Source organism: Vombatus ursinus, unplaced genomic scaffold (assembly GCF_900497805.2).
Source record: "Vombatus ursinus unplaced genomic scaffold, bare-nosed wombat genome assembly UNPS02010788.1, whole genome shotgun sequence".
NCBI lineage: Eukaryota > Metazoa > Chordata > Mammalia > Diprotodontia > Vombatidae > Vombatus > Vombatus ursinus.
The window spans coordinates 6,524,254-6,541,641 of NW_020950566.1; the positions used below are offsets into that span (position 1 = coordinate 6,524,254).

Here is a 17,388-nt window from a genome sequence, read left to right on the forward strand (position 1 = left end):
TCACCATGTAACACAATTTGTTTAGCCACCCCCAATTGTCAATTCATCCTTAAAAGCTCATCTCAAATCTCACCTCCTTTATGAAGCCTTTCTTAATCCCTGATATGAGTACCAACCTTCAACATCAAACCTCATAGAGAAATTTATTTTGTACCTCTCTAGTGTACTTATAGAGAGTATGAGTGAAGCTCCATTTATCATTCCACCCAATTAAAAGTAATCCTCTTTATTAGATATGAGCATTTCTTGATTGAATCAATCGATATGAACCAGGATGAACAGCGCCTGTACACCACTTTCAATCAATCAATGTCTTTCATGTGAGAGACTTAGTCAACCCTAAAACATCTGAATAAAAGAAAGGCACTATCTCCAAACCATGAAGAGATTCTGAGGGTCTGGAAACATAAAGTAAGAAGTAGATTATATCAGAACTGAGCTAAGAACTGGAAGCCCTGGGGTGCCCAATCAAAGAAGAAAAAGGAAGTAGGACTGAGTTATGTCAGAAAAGAGAGCCTTGGAAGAGAGATATTGGCTTTATAGGTATCTTAGAGCAGAAGACCTGGGATGATATCACCAGTGTATCCACCTCCTCAAGAACTAAAGGAAGTTCTAAACAAAGGTCTATTCTTTCCCCAACATCCCCTCCTGGTACCTGTGTATTTATAGATATATTGTAATCTAATCTAGAAAACTAGGTAGATATAAATAGATGCTTAGCACAGTGTCTGGCACATAGTAGGTACTTAATAAATGTTTTTAATGTTTTTGAGTCATGGATTGATTTAGGGAGAAGGCTAAACCTCTGCCTAAATGTTAGGAATTTTCCTAACTGGAAGTTTAGAGCAATCATGATTGAATTCACAACTTTTCCTCTAAAATAAATTCCCTAAAACTGCAGAGAAAGGGACCACATTTAGGGTCATTATATTGCCTCTGGGCTTAAAACAACCTAATTACTGTAACAGGGTGTTATAAATATCAATACATATTATTATAGCAGGGTATTATACATGTCAACACATAACAAAGAAAAATGTAAATTTAATAAGAAAATATTAAAATTTTAGTATGAAATATTTTATATATTTATATATTGTTTATTCCAATAGAATGCAAATTCTAGGAGGAGAGGGACCATGTCATATTTATATATTGAATCTTCCCTAGCACTCTGCAGAGAGTTCTTTCTCTCTACTCATAGTAGGCACTTGAACTTTGAGTGTGCGGGGTTACACAGCTGGCTAAGTGTCTGAAGTTGAATTTGAACTCAAGTCTTCCTGACTTCAGGTTTGGCAGCTCTCTCCACTGTACCACCAGCTGTGTCAGTGTACTCATAACAAGTTCAAACATTTTATATGAAAAAGCTAAGATGCCTGGAGAAAAAAAAACTTAAACATCTTCAGCGAAAATTTAGCCAATGGCATTTAACTTAAGGGAGCAGAAACTCCAAAATACGGCTAATGTTTAAAAATAGGAATTCTGATCTGAGACTTGTGGAAAGTACTACACTAGAGGCAGAGTCAATGCAGAGAAAATCCAAAGTAGAGGAAAGAAGTATTTTTCTTCTCACTACTTTCCATTTATCTCTCCTGCTTGTTATGATTCAGATAACTGTCAGTATCATCCTTGGTAGTTATCTTATTGTGCAGAGAAGGTAGATCAAATTGCTCATTTGTTAATGAAATTTTTTATTGTAAATTAGGAGTTATATTAAGACATTTGGATTTTGAGGAAAGCTAAGAGGTGGGAGAGAGAAAAGTCCCTAAAATGCTCTATCACCCAAGATGCATCTCTACCACAGTGTAGACTGAGCCTTGCACATAGTTTTAAGAAATGTTTACTCTAAAAAACAGAAATAGTAAATTGAATGTACATCTAAAAGACAACCCTAGTTCTGGTGATTATTTGGCTTAATTATAAAACGAATGCTCTCCCTCATGTAGCAATAATATATCCATATTTCAAGAATTCATGGTTTTTGCTGTTATGAATACTCCCTCAAATGATACAAATCAATAATCCTTGACAGTTGACCTTCCTAAGTCAAAAGACTGTGCAAAAGTTCACCCTTGGTGGGCAACCTTCTGGTGATTAGCTTGCTCAAACTGAGAAAATCTGGTAATCATGAAGGGGCTACAAGAGTGATTAGTCTCACACACTCCTTCTTTCCCATCTGGTAGAGCGTAAGCTCCTTGAGAGTGGGAACTGTTTCATCCGTTGTCTTTGTAACCCCAGCATCTAGCATAGTGCCTTGCTCGTAGTAGACCAAGTTCCAGTTGAATCTCATTGAATATTCAAAGTCTTTCCAGCTTGGTGGAACCTAGCATTGCCTTCAGGATTCCAGGGGCACTTGACTGCCAAGATGAAGGAAGTGAAGGAATAATAATGAGAGCTCACATTTATACAGCTCATTATGTTTTACAAAGCAATTTCTCACAATAGCTCTGTAAGGTAGCTATGATAATTGCCCCACAATTGGGAGGGCATGTGTTTTAAGGTTTTCAAGTAGTGGCAATAGATTTTTCTCTGGCTCTACCATAAACCTTTGTGCAGTCTCCCTTCTGACCAATGGATAGCTGAAATCAAGGTTATATGTATGGCTATGTATAATAGTTGTGGTGGCATATTGAAGATTCTAATTCAATTACATTTTCATGGGGAAAGGAAAAAAGTTGAGAGAAGAAGCTATTTAGACAAAAGGACCTTTCTAGAACTCTGTAAATAACTTCTATGGCCCTCATTATTTTTCTAGATTTATATCTTGAAAGGTACTTAAAAATCCAAAATAATGCAATGCTTTGGAAGTACATGATCTTTAACCATTTGCTAATATCCCCTGAACATCAGCAGCATAAATGAGAGGAAGTAGGGGAAGGTAGAAAGAAGGTTGGTCTCGGAGTCAATGTGCCTTTGGCACATTCTACCTTTTTGGCCATTCACAAATTGTCTAAGAATATAGAATATAGGCAATCTGCAATAGTGAAGGGATTTTCCCACCCCAATGAAAGCACAGGTCCAAACAAAACAACAATAACTATTAAGAAAAACTAATGATAACAAAAACACCCACATGCATAGTATAATACTAGGTGTTCTGGTTATTGTGTTGTCAAATTGTGTAGAAAAAGCATCAATTCTTGTGTTCTACAAGCACAACACAGCAAACCAGGCAAACCTAGAAACCCCACAAACCAATCTATTTTGAGGAGTGGAGAGGTAAGGAGAATGAAAACTGATGAGGCCTCTAAATCAGGAATTCTTATATCCTTTTCTGGAGTCATAGTGGCACATGGTTGGCAGCCTGGTAAAGCCTAGAGATCCTTTCTCAGATTAATATTTTTAAATATACAAAATAAAATACATAGGATTGCCAAAAAAAGATCCTATTAAAATACATAGTTTGGGTTTTTTTTTAAGTTCATGGAACTCAGCTTAAGAACTCTTGCAAATGGTCATTTTTAAAAAACTGTTTGAAATAAGCCACTTTGGAATCTCTGAAATGTCTGCTTCGATTCAGTCACTCTCAGTCTCCATAAAAAGTTGAAGGGCCCTACTATTGGGAAAGGCAGGGTAGTTTGAGATATCTCTTGGGAATTAAGTAACTTCACACTGACTTCCCTGAGTAAATAAAGTAACATAATATGTGATAGGAGAGGAGTCAGACCCACAGCCATCCAAGTTGGGAAATCTTAGGCAAGTGATAAAAAATTGAAGAGTACAAAGGACACTAAAACTATAAATGTAAATATTATTCCCCAAATCAATGCATTATGAATTTAACTTTTTAACTGTTCTCAATATAAAAGTAGAGAATATGCACATTCCCTTAACTATAAATCTAGTTTATTTGCCAATGAAACAGAAATGTGCTGTGAAAGGTAAATTGTACTAGTAATAATTTCAATCCTATTTTCATTTATTAAAATTTAATTCTTAGAATCTGTGAAATGCCACCCTTACTTATGTATCTCTGTAAGTTTTATCCATGTAGCAAATTCTGTGTAAATTCAATTAAAATTACAGAATACATGCCCACTTGTAAACTTTTACTATATATATAAGATGATGGACTGGACTACACACCCGGCTTCAGGCATATCCTGCTATGCCTAAAAGACAGACAATACTTTCTAAAATTATCACGAGAAGATAGACACACGTGAAAGACTGAGTGGTCAAATTGAGGCAAAGTTAAGGCACTTGTGTAGCCATTTAAAACTAGTAGATTTCTAGCAGATATTTCGATTATTGTGACGTCATTTGGGAACTCAAGGGTAACACAACGTACAGATGTTGTAAGCTTCACCCTAAAGCCGGGGCTCTCTTAGTTCAGGGTCACTGCTGGGACAAAATGAGGCGTTTCTGAGTCACTGAACATTAAACAAAGGCGGAGGTTTATTTTGCTCTAACCAGCCAGGTTATGCAACAAGGAGATACAGCAAGGATGGGGAGGCACTAGCTTGTCTCCACGCGGCCCCTCTCACCTCCATCGGGAACACCACTGGTCAGCCTTCATCGGTGTGCAGCGACCAACATGGCCTCGAGCACCCACCAAGTCTGAGGAGCCTGGGCTCCGTAAGGGCCTTTTATTGCCTCTAGGCCAGGAAGTGCGTCAGAGAAGCTGGAGCCAATCAGATTTGGCGGAAGGAGGACGCTCCACCTGGGGTGGGGGCGGGGCTTGGGAAGCTGGGCCGGATAGAAGGTGCTGGGGGTTGTGTGTCAGGGAACTGGTATCCTATCACAACGTATAAGAAAGAGGGAATTAGCGCCACCATGACATGGATGAATTCAGCTCGTTTCGTGTGCCTCTCACGGTGGCATTACGTTTCAAGCTTTAGATGATTTCGCCCAAATGTCATCCTCCAACAGAGAAGTTCCTACATACAGGACCAGCCATGGCGTCAGGAAGATCTGCCCTGCCTCCGACACGTTATCAGCGTGGCCGTGAGGAGATTATTTAACCTGGCAGGGCTCCCGGGCATCTTTCTCAGATTTTAAATCACAGATGATTTACGTTGGTGGAGGGAGATTGCATACCAGGAGTTCCCTGCACAAGTCTGAACAAAAACACAGAATTTGCTTCTCTTTAATTTTCACACCCGAGATGAGTCCTCATTTTGAGTATTTATAAAATCACTTACATGAGAGGTTGATATAGTGACGTGGATAAAGAGCTGGAGTCTAGAAGACCTGGGTTTTTAAGTGAGGGGTGGGGAACCTGCGGCCTCAAAGCCACATATGGCTCTCTAGGTCCTCAAGTGTAGCCCTTTGACTTTATTTGAGGACTTAGAGGGCCACCTCACCCTTCAGGCTGCAGTTTTCCTACCCTTGGTTTAAGTACTACCTCTTACACATACTAGTTGTATAACCCTGGGCAAATCACTTAACCTCTTAAATGCCCTAGGCAATTCTCTAAAATTTTAAATTGCAGAGCAAGTGCTAATCTGCTTTAGTGAAGGGTATTTCCTCACTGGAAATTTCCTACCTGGATGAAATCACATATCTGGAACCATGGTCCTCCCCCCCCCCCCCCAAATAGTCACTTTGAAATGAACATTGTAATTTTAGTAATAGGCTTTGGAATTTTGTTGAGCAAATACCCTGAATTAGAAATCCCTTAAGGAGATACTAGAGTGAAAACCAAATAGTTCTTGTTTCCTTATCAAAGCTGTCAGTGAAAACAGGGAACCTAAGACAACTATCTCCTAGATTATTGTGAACAGAGGAAGGTCACTTTCAACCCTCCCCTCTTAGGACAACATTAAAATATTCTTTTCTGTTGTGGTAGCAGTGGTGGTTAGTTCTCAAAATAAATTTCTTGCTTGTTTGACAACAAAGGGTGTTGGAACTTATTTCTCCTTCTCTAACACGTATTAACCTATTCCGTTTAATAGATGGGAGAGCACAGTGTCTCTCCTACTAGGCTGAGTTAAATATGGCATTGGTCATTATGTCAATAATCCCCACTGGTTTCAAGACCTCCAACAACCACTGATGAGACATTCTTTGTGTTAAAATGTCTGGCTGACGTCTGATGCTTAAAACAGCCTATGCTTTCACCCCTCTCTGCATTGTCATAACCCTGTATCACTAGTCTTAAAAGGATATCGCAGCCACTCTGAGAACCAGTTGCTGACCAAAAAGCCAGCCAGCCTGACTGCCAGCCTGACTGCCCGTGTCCCTGCCTGCTTCTGACCGCCTTGTATGCCTGATTCTTCACACTTTCTGCTGTTCTGACAAAACGGGGACCATGTCTACCTTTGGCTACAGAAGAGAACTGAGCAAATACGAATCCATTGATGAGGATGAACTCCTTGCTTCGCTGTCAGCAGAGGAGCTGAAGGAGCTGGAGAGGGAGCTGGAAGATATTGAACCCAGCAGAAATCTACCAGTGGGACTAAGGCAAAAGAGCCTGACAGAAAAAACCCCTACAGGGACTTTCAGCAGAGAGGCGCTGATGGCCTATTGGGAGAAAGAGACCAAAAAGCTTCTGGAGAAAGAGAGGCTAGGGGAGTGTGATAAGGTAGGATCCCACAGCATGCACTCTCCACTGGGCACCCTGGGCCCTCATTTTTTTTTTTTCAAACTCTTCAATTTACATCCATCCTTTCCTTGTGGCCTTATTTCTCAAATATTAGAAAGTCTTTTAGATTGAAGCAGGGATGTAGGCTGTTCAGTTCCTGGAAGAATCAAGCCAAGGATTCTGTTCTTCATATAAAAAGAGCTAGTCTGCATTGGAAAAGTGATATGTAACTAAGACATGTTGAGATTTTTTTTCATACTTTAGCCGGTGTGAACTGTAAGCCCAAAGTACGGTATTATTCGCATCTCTTTGTGAGACTGGTTAATTGAATTGTTCCTTTCTACAGATGCAGAGATAATAATGGTAGTCATATGACATTTTTTTTTCTCAGACATTGCCTAAGACCTAGGAAATATGCTCATTATTTGTAAGGCAGAGGTCTGAGAATAGTCCTGTCCAGTATTCTTGAACTTGAAAGTGGATGAACAGGCCTTTACAAGCAATGCCAGAAAGACGTGTTTGTGGGAGAACAAGAGTGGCAATAACTGTAGGGAACATACAGAAATGACTCTTGAATTTATAGACTCAGGCAAGGAGCTGTATTGGAAAGAGCACTAGTCTGTGAGTGAGAGGAGTCTTGATTTTTGTCTTGGGCCTGTTTAATCAACTGTCAGATCTTGGATAAGTCATTTAACTAAGTTTATTAGAGTTTTGATGTCCTCACCTGTAAGATGAGAGGGATGGGCTAGGTAATGTCCAAGGCCCCTTCCAGCTCTCCCACTCTATGTTTTGTTCTGTAAACTGAGCTCAGTCAGAGTGATATAAAAACCAAATGACTTGGAGCCAACAGTCGGCCAGCCAGTGTACTAATAGAGTGACTGTTAGATAATATCCACATTAGGGTGTAATGAATAAATGAGAAGATATGTACAAGGCACATCTGTTGCAATGCATCAGGAGGCCCTTGAGAATCCAACCATGGCAGTGCTGGCTTAGCCCAAGACCATTCTAGCTACTGCTAGGGTGGGGTGAGGCTGGCATGCTCTGCTCCAAGACCACTCCCAGAACTTTAGCATGCAGATAAACAGCAAAAGAATGTAATCTCCTTTGGTAGAGATTGCAAAGAACAGGTAAGTTTTAGGGCTCTGTTCATGATATATACTTAGTTTCCATCAAGGTTTTAGTGGGGTCTAGTGGCTTTTTAGGGCATCTGGGTGGTACAGTGGATAGAGCACCAGGCTCAGAGTCAGGAAGATCTGAATTCAAATTCGGCCTCAGAAATTACTAGCTATGTGACCCTGGGTAAGATACTTAACCCCTCTTTGCTTCAGTTCCTCATCTGTAAAATGGACATACTGGAAAAGGAAATGGCAAATCACTCCAGTATCTTTGTCAAGAAAACCCCATGGACGAAAGTCCATGGGGTCACGTAAAGTCGGACACACTCAACAACAACAACCACAGCAGCTTTTTAGCTTAACTGGGCAACAGTGTGCTAATGAGACTACTGCAGTCACAGCTTTGATCCCTGTCTGAGCCTGTGAGCTCTACTTCAATTGCTTTTCTAACTCTGGCCAGATGACTCCTTGGCCCAAGAGGGCAAGAGAAGTGGGTGGGTGTATGCAAATTCATCCCCAGTACCAAAAAAAACAAAACAAAACCTCAAAGGACTATTGGAACATCTGTCATCACATGTGAAAAATAGCCAAAGTTCTGAGAGGAAAGAGGAGATGGTGACCTTAGTTATCAGACTAGTATGTTCTTTGAAGCATTAGGAATTAACAGATCTGGAGAGGAAAGTCCTTTGGTAGCCTTATCAAGAGTGACAGGCAACAATAGCTGGTCAGCCTCTAAGTATAGCACATCACACTTAGGGACAGTCACAGAGTACATTGACCCTACTGACTGAGGATATTTTGATGTGAAACTGAATTAACTCTTTAGGACAAAGATGGGAAACCTATGGCACAAGTGGTCTGCCAGAGGATTTGGAATTAATGCACACAGGCTGGGCACCAAGCAGAAATTGTGAAAGAGGCAAAGTTTTGCTGTGGTACTCTCTTACTTTCTGTATCTGTGCCCCCTTTCCACTTTCCTAGTGTCCTCCCTCTCTTGGGTTCCCCCTTTCCTACTCTTGTCCTTTGTCCAATTTTGTTTCAAATTGACTGTCAATTAATCTGTGGAAAGGGCTTAGCTGATAACTGAAGTCAGTTTTGTATAGCAATAACAACTTAGGGATTTTTAAAGGCAAAGACTTCAGTGCCCAAAGGAATAAAACCGTAATGATGGAACAACAAGCAGTTGAGTAATATTGGGAATGTGAAGGAGAGGGAACCTACTTAGAGAAGCTAAAATTAAGTCCCTCCCTAGACTATCACTTGTATGAAATGCCTCCTTATAAGTAATCCATAAACATTCTTTGACATACATAGCAATAAGAGAAACAGAAATATGAAAGTCAATCTCTCATCTAGGACACTAAGCCAAAGCATATCCCAAGTCATTCATAGAGGAAATAAGAGCTAAAAAAGATAGTGAATGGCAATAGAGGGATTTGGGGGGTGAAAACAGTATATCTATGGAATTTGGGGGCAGATAAAAAAGCAGAGAATAAAAAAGGATACCTCCATATGGAAAAGCAGTTTGTCTATTACTTTCATGTGGGACATGGAAAGTAATTGTTGGAAGTGATTGAAGATATAATGAATACTCACCATAGAAAGGGAGAGCAGATTAATTTAGGAACATCAAATATATCTAAGATAGAAGACTTTTGCAAACGAGAAAGAATGCGATTAAAATTTGGTTTGTGCAAAGTCCTCCCATAGTTGATACATCTAATTCAATTCAACAATATAATTGGCATCTATGACATACCTAGTCTGTTCAGAGCTCTGTGTTGGCATTAGGAAAAGTGAAAAGTAAAGATAAACTTGGTCCCTTCCCTCATGTAGCTTGTAGTCTAAGATGGGTGAGATGACCAACACATAACCATAACAGATAATATTTCAAGGTGAATACATTAGAGAAATAAAAAAACAAAAAACTATGAACTCTTGGGAAGAAAAAAATAATTACCATTTGGGAGAGGATGACGATAATATTGCTCATTGTTCTATAAAGAATTAAGTATTATCCTCATTTTCAGATGAGGAAAACTAGAATCAAAGACAAAGTGACTTGCCAGCAATCGCCAGCTAAGTAGGGCGGGAGCCAGGGCTCAAACCCGGGTATTTTGATTCTGAATACAGTGCTCTTTCCATTATACCACACTACCTCTCTAAGGCTTCCAAGAGGAGGTAGATATTAAGTTGGGCTTTAAAAGTTGGGTAGGAATTCAACAATCTAGGAGGGGCAGGGAGGACATTCCAGACATAGAGAACAACTTGAACTTGATACAGTTTAAATAGCTCAGGGCTATCAAGCAGGGACAGTGACTTATTCTATCATTTTCTTCTATGCTCTTTACTGTTCCTAGCCTATTGTCGACCCTTGACAAGTACCAAGTAAGAGCATTCTTCCTTAAATGACCTTCAACTCTGTTGAAAAATGAGCTACAAAATGACTCAGTATTAAAGTCAACTGCATTATTTCTTTTCTTGTATAAATATGTAGGTTTTAATTTATTCTCACCATTAGGGCAATGCTTATCCTGTTATTTCTCATGGAAGTGTTTGTTTATATGGGACAAATCCTTCTTAGCTCTGGTCCTCACTGCTCTGGATGTTGCTGCTTAAAATGGATGCAAACAGGTGCAATATTCTCTCTTTCCCTGTCCCTGCCCATTGCTAGCCATACTCACATAGGTGGGGCATCTCTGCCTCCTATCAGCCATGACAAACAGGAGCCAAGGTAGTGAGAAAATTAGTTGTTAGCACATGTATTGTATGTCTGACCCAATTTGGAGAAAGTTTAAAGTGTGCGTGTGTGTGTGTGTGTATCTTAGAAGGTCAACCAATAAATACATACATATGGCATTAAGGATATATTTTCCTAGGAAAATACTTTCTTATTCTAATCTTAAGACAAGTCATTCCCTTGGTCATTCCCACAAGTACCTAAGGCCAGTGTTGTCAATAGATTAACCCATTTAATGGCATCTTGTAGCAGATTCAAAAGGGAACAGCCAAAATGGAGCCTAGAAATGAGTACAGAATTCCAGATGTCCCTTACTAGCTCATCTGTTTCTTGGTTTCTACCACTCTTGAAATTTCTGTCTTCACAGTAGCCCCCACTTCCACCTGAAATTCTCATTTCTGGCTTTGCAGTTACCACCCTACACAAAGCCTACATCACAACTTGGTGAAGGTCAGACTGTGGGCCAGGTGATAGAACTGTGGTGAAGACCACAGTGACCTAACATCTCCCACACCCCAATCCAGTCCTTGCCATAGAAATCAAATCAACAGACAATTGCACAAAGCTAACAAGTCATTGGCCTCATCAGTATAGAATCACAAAATCATAGGAGTTAAAACCAGAAGGATCTTTGAGATCATTTAGTCCAACTTCCTCTTTAAGAGATGAAGGAATTAAGACTCTGTGTCCTCTCTACTTGAATGAATGATGGAAGGAAAGATTTATTAAGTACTTGCTATATGCACAGCTCTTTGATAAGTACTTGGGGTAAAAATAGAAAAATAAATCAGGCCACGCTCTCAAAGAGGACACATCCTAATGGAGAGACAACACATATGGAAAGTTTCAGCTACAAATCAGATGGAAAGGTCCTATAATCCTTAGAGTACAGCAGCAAAGCAGATAGTAATGCCTCCTCTTTAATGTCATTTCCACTGATAAAATCTTATCAGTTTCTAATATTGAACTATTTGACAGTTAGATCTGGAAGACACCTTGAGCTTATCTAGTCTACCCTCTCATTTTACAAGTGAGAAAAATGAGATCTAGTGATATTAACTTGTAGAAGTTATATAAGTAATAAAAGCCAGGAGGAAAGCCCCAATCCCAGTGTCCAACCTCCTGGGGCATATATATGTATATGTGTGTATGTGTGCATGCATTCATGAATGTATATATTGTATGCACATATATGAGGATATGTGTTTTTAGATTTTGCTCTTTTTTCACTGACTTGATCCCTATCTGTTAATAAAATATTCCAATGAATCTATGATCTAATCAATATAGATATTCCCTTCAATGATATAGATTGTAACCTAGCCACATCTGATCCTCCTATCTGACTCTTAACCATATTCCCCTCTAAGTCAGCCAGTGGGAGTCTCCCCAACATGCTGAATGTGTTGTGTTGTCATGACATTATAAGGATACCAATGGAAAATGTGGACTGTCCATCAGTTATCCTTGGTTCTTGCCACATCACCCCCCCCATCTTCTTTTTCTATCATGCATGTCTTTACACCACTTGTACCTAATTCTTCATTTGTAATGTATTGCAATATGTTCATGCCCTCCATGTATCTTTCCATTGCATTTTGGTGATCCTCAACTTCAATACTTTGGAGACTGGTGTCTTACAACTCATGGTACAAGATCACTGGAAAAACACTGCTGTTAAAAGCATGGTACCTTTGTTACTCTAATTTTTACTATAATTAAATGATGGTTAAAATAACATTTTGTTATTTTTTCCAAATGCCCAAGATGAATCTTCAGCAACATCCTTGACTCTGTATAACAGCTGGGTATTGTCTATTGTAAAAGAAACATCTTTCCCCAACCTATCTTGAATGCTGTCAGTCTTGCAAGATTTGTTCTTGCATCCACCATGCTTGTACAGATTTTTCTATCTTGCTTTTTGCCTGGATTCCAAACCTTTTTGGATAGTGTTGCCTGTGTCCCTAGCAGTAATCTGGTGCCCCAATAGAGCAGCCATCAAAATATTTACCAAACTGCAATCTCCATTAGGCCTAGGAATATTCTTATTCTTATTATAGGCCTTATTCTTCTTTGTATCTCACAAAGTACTAGTCCAGTGCTTTGTACCTTGTATATAATCAGTGAATATTTGTTAATGAATCCTCTATTAGTCCCCCTTTTGTACCTTATTCTGTATCTTTATTTTGAACAATATAGCCAATGAATATATATAATATAAATCTCTATGATAACTCATCCCTTTACATTCTAATCTAATGCCTGGCACATAGAAGGTGCTTAATAAACGTTTATTGGATTGAATGTTGGTCAAATTTTTTCCCCTGTCGTTAAGGCCTAAAGTTTTTCTTAAACGATAAAAGGTGAACAGAGACTTATACCCATAGGCAGAGGGATGGTAATAATGCACCATGCTTTGGGGCCAAAGTTATGCAATTCTGATTGTTATAGAAGCCCTGCTGTGGAAGAACAGCACCTACTGCTTAGATGAGGGCAGAAAAGGGGACTTCTTTGTGATTGTGAATTCAATAACCATTAAACCAGGAGTGTCATCCCAGGAAAAAATCTGACCCAGGGAGTTTAAAGGGTCAAGAATCAGAAGGTCTCTGGGGATTTCCTGAGTGATAAGGTACAGAAGAAATTTTTAGAGACAATGGAAATTTTGGCAGGTTTACAACTTATTTCTGTGCATTTCCCCACGAAGAACTTAACGGTTTTGAGCACAGTTACTGAAAAGTTGAATTGAACTGAAAAGATGGTGAATAGAGTTCTGTGCTTGGAAACAAGAAGACCTGAGTTCAAGTCCTCTCTTTGACACATACTGGCTATGTGAGTAGGAGCAAGTTTCTTGGAAGGGAATAGAACAAACATGTATTAAGCGGCTACTATGTGCCAGGCATTGTGTTAAGAGCTTCACATAGGCTTTCTCATTTGATCCTTACAACAACCCTGCGACATAGGTGTTGTTACTATCTCCATTTTTTGCAACTGAGGAAACTGAGGCAGGCAGAATTTAAGTGACTTGCCCAGGGTCACATAGCTACTAAATATCTGAGGCTGGGTTTGAACTCAAATTTTTTTGATTCCAGGCCCAGCACTCTATCCACTGTGCAACTTAGCTGCCTTTACACTTAATCTCTCAATATCCCAAGCAAATCTCCAAAATCATATATAGGATGTTCCACGTCTAGTACAATTTTAAGTTTAAATTTAAGTTTTGGTAGCTTAAAACTGAACTAGGACTTTGGAGACAACCTCTATACTTCTTGAAACTGTGCCCCTTGTTTTTTTTTTTGTTTGTTTGTTTGTTTTTTGTTTTTTGTCTTTGTTTTTGTTTCTTTAAATAGGCAGTTCCAGATATTGATGAAATCATAGTTCTGGATCAAAACAAAAAATTGCAATGTAAAACCTCAGCACATACATTTGAGTTTGAGAATTTATTTTGTCAAATATGTCCAACTTTCTGAAAGTCTTTTTTCTATGATTTACATACAGACTAATGAGAAAGAGATGAATTAGTCCTGAGTCGTTGTTTTTTTTAAAAGACAATTGAGGTAATAGATGATAAGAGAGCTTGGTGATCTCAAGAACTACATTTTATTCAACCCTCTTGGGCAAGTTACTGCAAGCCTTAGTTTTCTAATGTCTTATGTGTAAGTTCTTTGAAAGTCATAAAAAGATATACAAATGAAGCATATTTTATTATGAATAATATTTTTAATGAATAAGTCCTTTATATTGACCTTCAGATAAAATGTCCTGGTGATCAAATCAAGACTAGTCTATTTTCCAAACAAACTAATTAATTATTCTCTATTCTAGTGAAATAAAAGCAGTGTAATATTTTTGCTACGTTTTAGGTCTCATTTAAATTGATAAAAAAAAAAAAGGAATATTCACATTTGAACTGAAAAGCCTCTCCTGACTTTTGGCTTCAGCTCTTAAAATTCACAGAGTCCTTGCTACCACATTCTTTAGATTATCAGTATCAGTTTGTTTTCATTTTTTTGTTTGCTTGCCTGTTTATTTTTGGAGGGGGGTGGGAGTGTCAGTTCTTGAAGGATGGTTAAATCTGACATATTATAAATGAGTCAGGAGATAAGAGCCCAAGAAATGGGCCCTTGGTAAAACCAAGAGAAAGAGAAAAGCCTGTACCATGAGATGTATTAGCACCGAAATCTTCACCATAATACCTGTTTAAATTGTTACAGTTATGTTATTTAAGACCTTTAGGGATTGTCTTGTCATGTTATCACTGATCAACTGAATTCTGAGCATTTTTGAGCTATGGATAATATGGAAAACAAAACTAATAGTTACCATTTAATCATGACACCTGCCTTCCTTATTTAGGGTACAGAAGAAGACAAAGAAGACAGTGAGGAAGAACTTATCTTTACAGAAAGCAACAGTGAGATCTCTGAAGAGGTTTATACTGAAGAGGAGGAGGAGGAAGAGGAAGAAGATGAAGAAGAAAGTGATGAAGAAGATAAAGCAGAAAGGAAGCCTGAAGTCCTAGAGGGCAGTCAGGGAACTCTGAATTGTGTACCGGGCCGTTCTGATAGCCCTAAGCCAAAGACATTTAAGAGTCAAATAGAAAACATAAACCTAACTAATGGCCACAGTGGCAGAAACACAGAATCACCTACTGCCATTCACCCTTGTGGCAATCCCACTGTTATTGAAGATGCTTTGGAAAGGGTGAAGAACAATGACCCCGACACCACCGAGGTCAACCTGAACAACATTGAAAACATCACAACACCGAATCTGACCCGCTTTGCCGAAGCCCTCAAGAACAACACAGTGGTGAAAACGTTCAGCCTGGCCAATACAAAGGCTGATGACACTGCTGCCATAGCAATTGCAGAGATGCTGAAGGTCAACCAGCACATAACCAGTATCAACGTCGAATCAAATTTCATCACTGGCAAAGGGATTCTGGCCATCATGCGGGCCCTTCAACACAACACGGTTCTGACAGAACTGCGGTTTCACAACCAAAGGCATATCATGGGCAGCCAGGTAGAAATGGAGATTGTTAAGTTACTGAAGGAGAACACAACGCTGGTGAGGCTGGGCTATCACTTTGAACTTGCTGGACCAAGAATGAGCATGACGAGTATTTTGACAAGAAATATGGACAAACAGAGGCAGAAACGGATGCAGGAGCAAAAGCAACAAGAGGGGTATGATGGTGGATCCAACTTCAGAAACAAAGTTTGGCAGAGGGGAACTCCTGGCTCTTCACCTTATGCATCCCCTAGACATTCTCCATGGTCATCTCCAAAACTGCCTAAGAAAGTCCAGTCTATAAGAAGTCGACCCCCATCTCCCGCGGCCCCATCTCCTCCTCCTCCACCACCCCCACCTCCTCCTCCTCCTCCACCCCATATGCCACCACTACCTCCTCCCCCACCCCCTCCCCCACCTCCTCTCCCAGAGAAAAAGTTAATAACCCGAAACATTGCAGAAGTCATCAAACAACAGGAGAATGCTCAAAGGGCATTGCAAAATGGACAGAAAAAGAAAAAAGGGAAAAAGATCAAGAAACAACCCAACAATATTTTGAAGGAGATAAAAAATTCATTAAGGTCAGTTCAGGAAAAGAAAACAGAAGAAAGTTCAAGACCCTCCACCCCACAGAGATCAGCTCATGACAACCTCATGGATGAAATTCGGGGAAGCAGTATAAGACAGTTAAGGCGGGTAAGTAACCTGAGAGCTGGCATTTGGGCACAGAATTAGCAGATGAGTTGGCTTCAATTGCATGATGGTACCAAAGTCACTTCCCAAAATACTTTTTTAATATTCTAAATATTTTAGTATGCAAGAGCAAACATACCAGCTGGATATACTAGGAACATAGGACACCACTGAGCACATTTCCAGTTGGGAAATATGCCAATGCTTGTTCACTCACTCAGAGCTCCAGTATATCCTCAAAGCCCCTGTTTTAAGAAAACCCATTATGTAAAAGTACTTCCTTCCTAAATCAGACTGATAATGAGCTTTTTAAATTGATTCTTCCTTTCACAAAAATAATCCCTTAAATAATGAATACATTTAAAATTATATGAGTTGATACCCAAAAAAGCTGAAATAGCCCACAATTTTTCAATAGCATCATTATTCTAGAAGGGGAGTTATGTTTGCATATTGATCCGAGAATACCCATATATCTCTATAACAGATGATAGCTTTCATTATTAATATGCTATCTTAATGAGAACAACAATCCCCTGTTTTGTAGGTGGAAGTGCCAGAGGCTCTTCGATAGAGTAACAGCTAGAGAAGAATCCAAGCATCACTTCATAACGAGGATGCCGAATTTTTCAACGGTACTCAATAGACTGAACTGTGCAGTGTTTCCCAAATACACTCAGCAATTGGAAACATCCTTTCCCACTATAAATATCAGCACCAAAAAATCCCAAACAGAGTTTTAAGAAATAGGCATCATTCTTTTGTAAATATGGAAATAAATAAATCTCTTTTTTATTTAATGATATTTTTATTGGCAAGTAGCAGTTTATTTAAAGATTATCTTAAGTATTAACCTGTACATCTCTGGATATGTTAATCATCCTGAACTGCACTGGATTCTCAGCCTGTGTTGGGGTTTTAGGGTCCTTATCCCTAATAAAATAAGTTTAAAGTTTTGGGTTTTTTTTTCTTTTTAAAGCCAAGATGGTCTTTGTCTTGGTTTTCAATGAATTATATTCAGATTTTCCAGATGAATGTAACACTGTTGAACATTAAAAAGATTTCATTTTTTCCCAAACAAGGCTTGGATCCTGGCATTCCATTAACACCTTCCTCTTTCCCTATATTGTCTCAAGCCCTGCAAGGTTTTCAGTTCTTTCACCAGTGTTTCTTTTGCATGGGGATTGAAACTTAGATGTCTTTGAAAATGAAGCTAAAGTCAGGAAAGGCCCTAGGACAGGGGTGGGGAACCTGTGGCCTACAGGCCACATGTAGCCTTCTAGGTCCTTGGGTGCAGC

At 39.2% G+C, this 17,388-nt stretch overlaps 1 protein-coding gene across 1 annotated transcript; it reads left to right on the top strand.

The window, feature by feature from the left end:
- The first annotated feature begins 6,150 nt into the window (after nt 1-6,150).
- Nucleotides 6,151-17,046, top strand: LMOD2 (leiomodin 2). The gene is made up of 3 exons (XM_027855174.1): nt 6,151-6,526; nt 14,738-16,093; nt 16,638-17,046. The coding sequence occupies exons 1-3, from the start codon at nt 6,254-6,256 to the stop codon at nt 16,662-16,664; spliced, it is 1,656 nt and encodes a 551-aa protein (XP_027710975.1). The 5' UTR covers nt 6,151-6,253; the 3' UTR covers nt 16,665-17,046.
- Nucleotides 17,047-17,388: the final 342 nt, after the last annotated feature.

Excerpts from the sequence above, each read along its gene's own strand:
- LMOD2 (XM_027855174.1), top strand. The coding sequence starts at position 6,254 with ATGTCTACCTTTGGCTACAGAAGAGAACTGAGCAAATACGAATCCATT. Across the intron at positions 6,527-14,737 it reads GGCTAGGGGAGTGTGATAAG|GGTACAGAAGAAGACAAAGA; the intron begins GTAGGATCCCAC and ends TTCCTTATTTAG. Across the intron at positions 16,094-16,637 it reads GTATAAGACAGTTAAGGCGG|GTGGAAGTGCCAGAGGCTCT; the intron begins GTAAGTAACCTG and ends CCTGTTTTGTAG.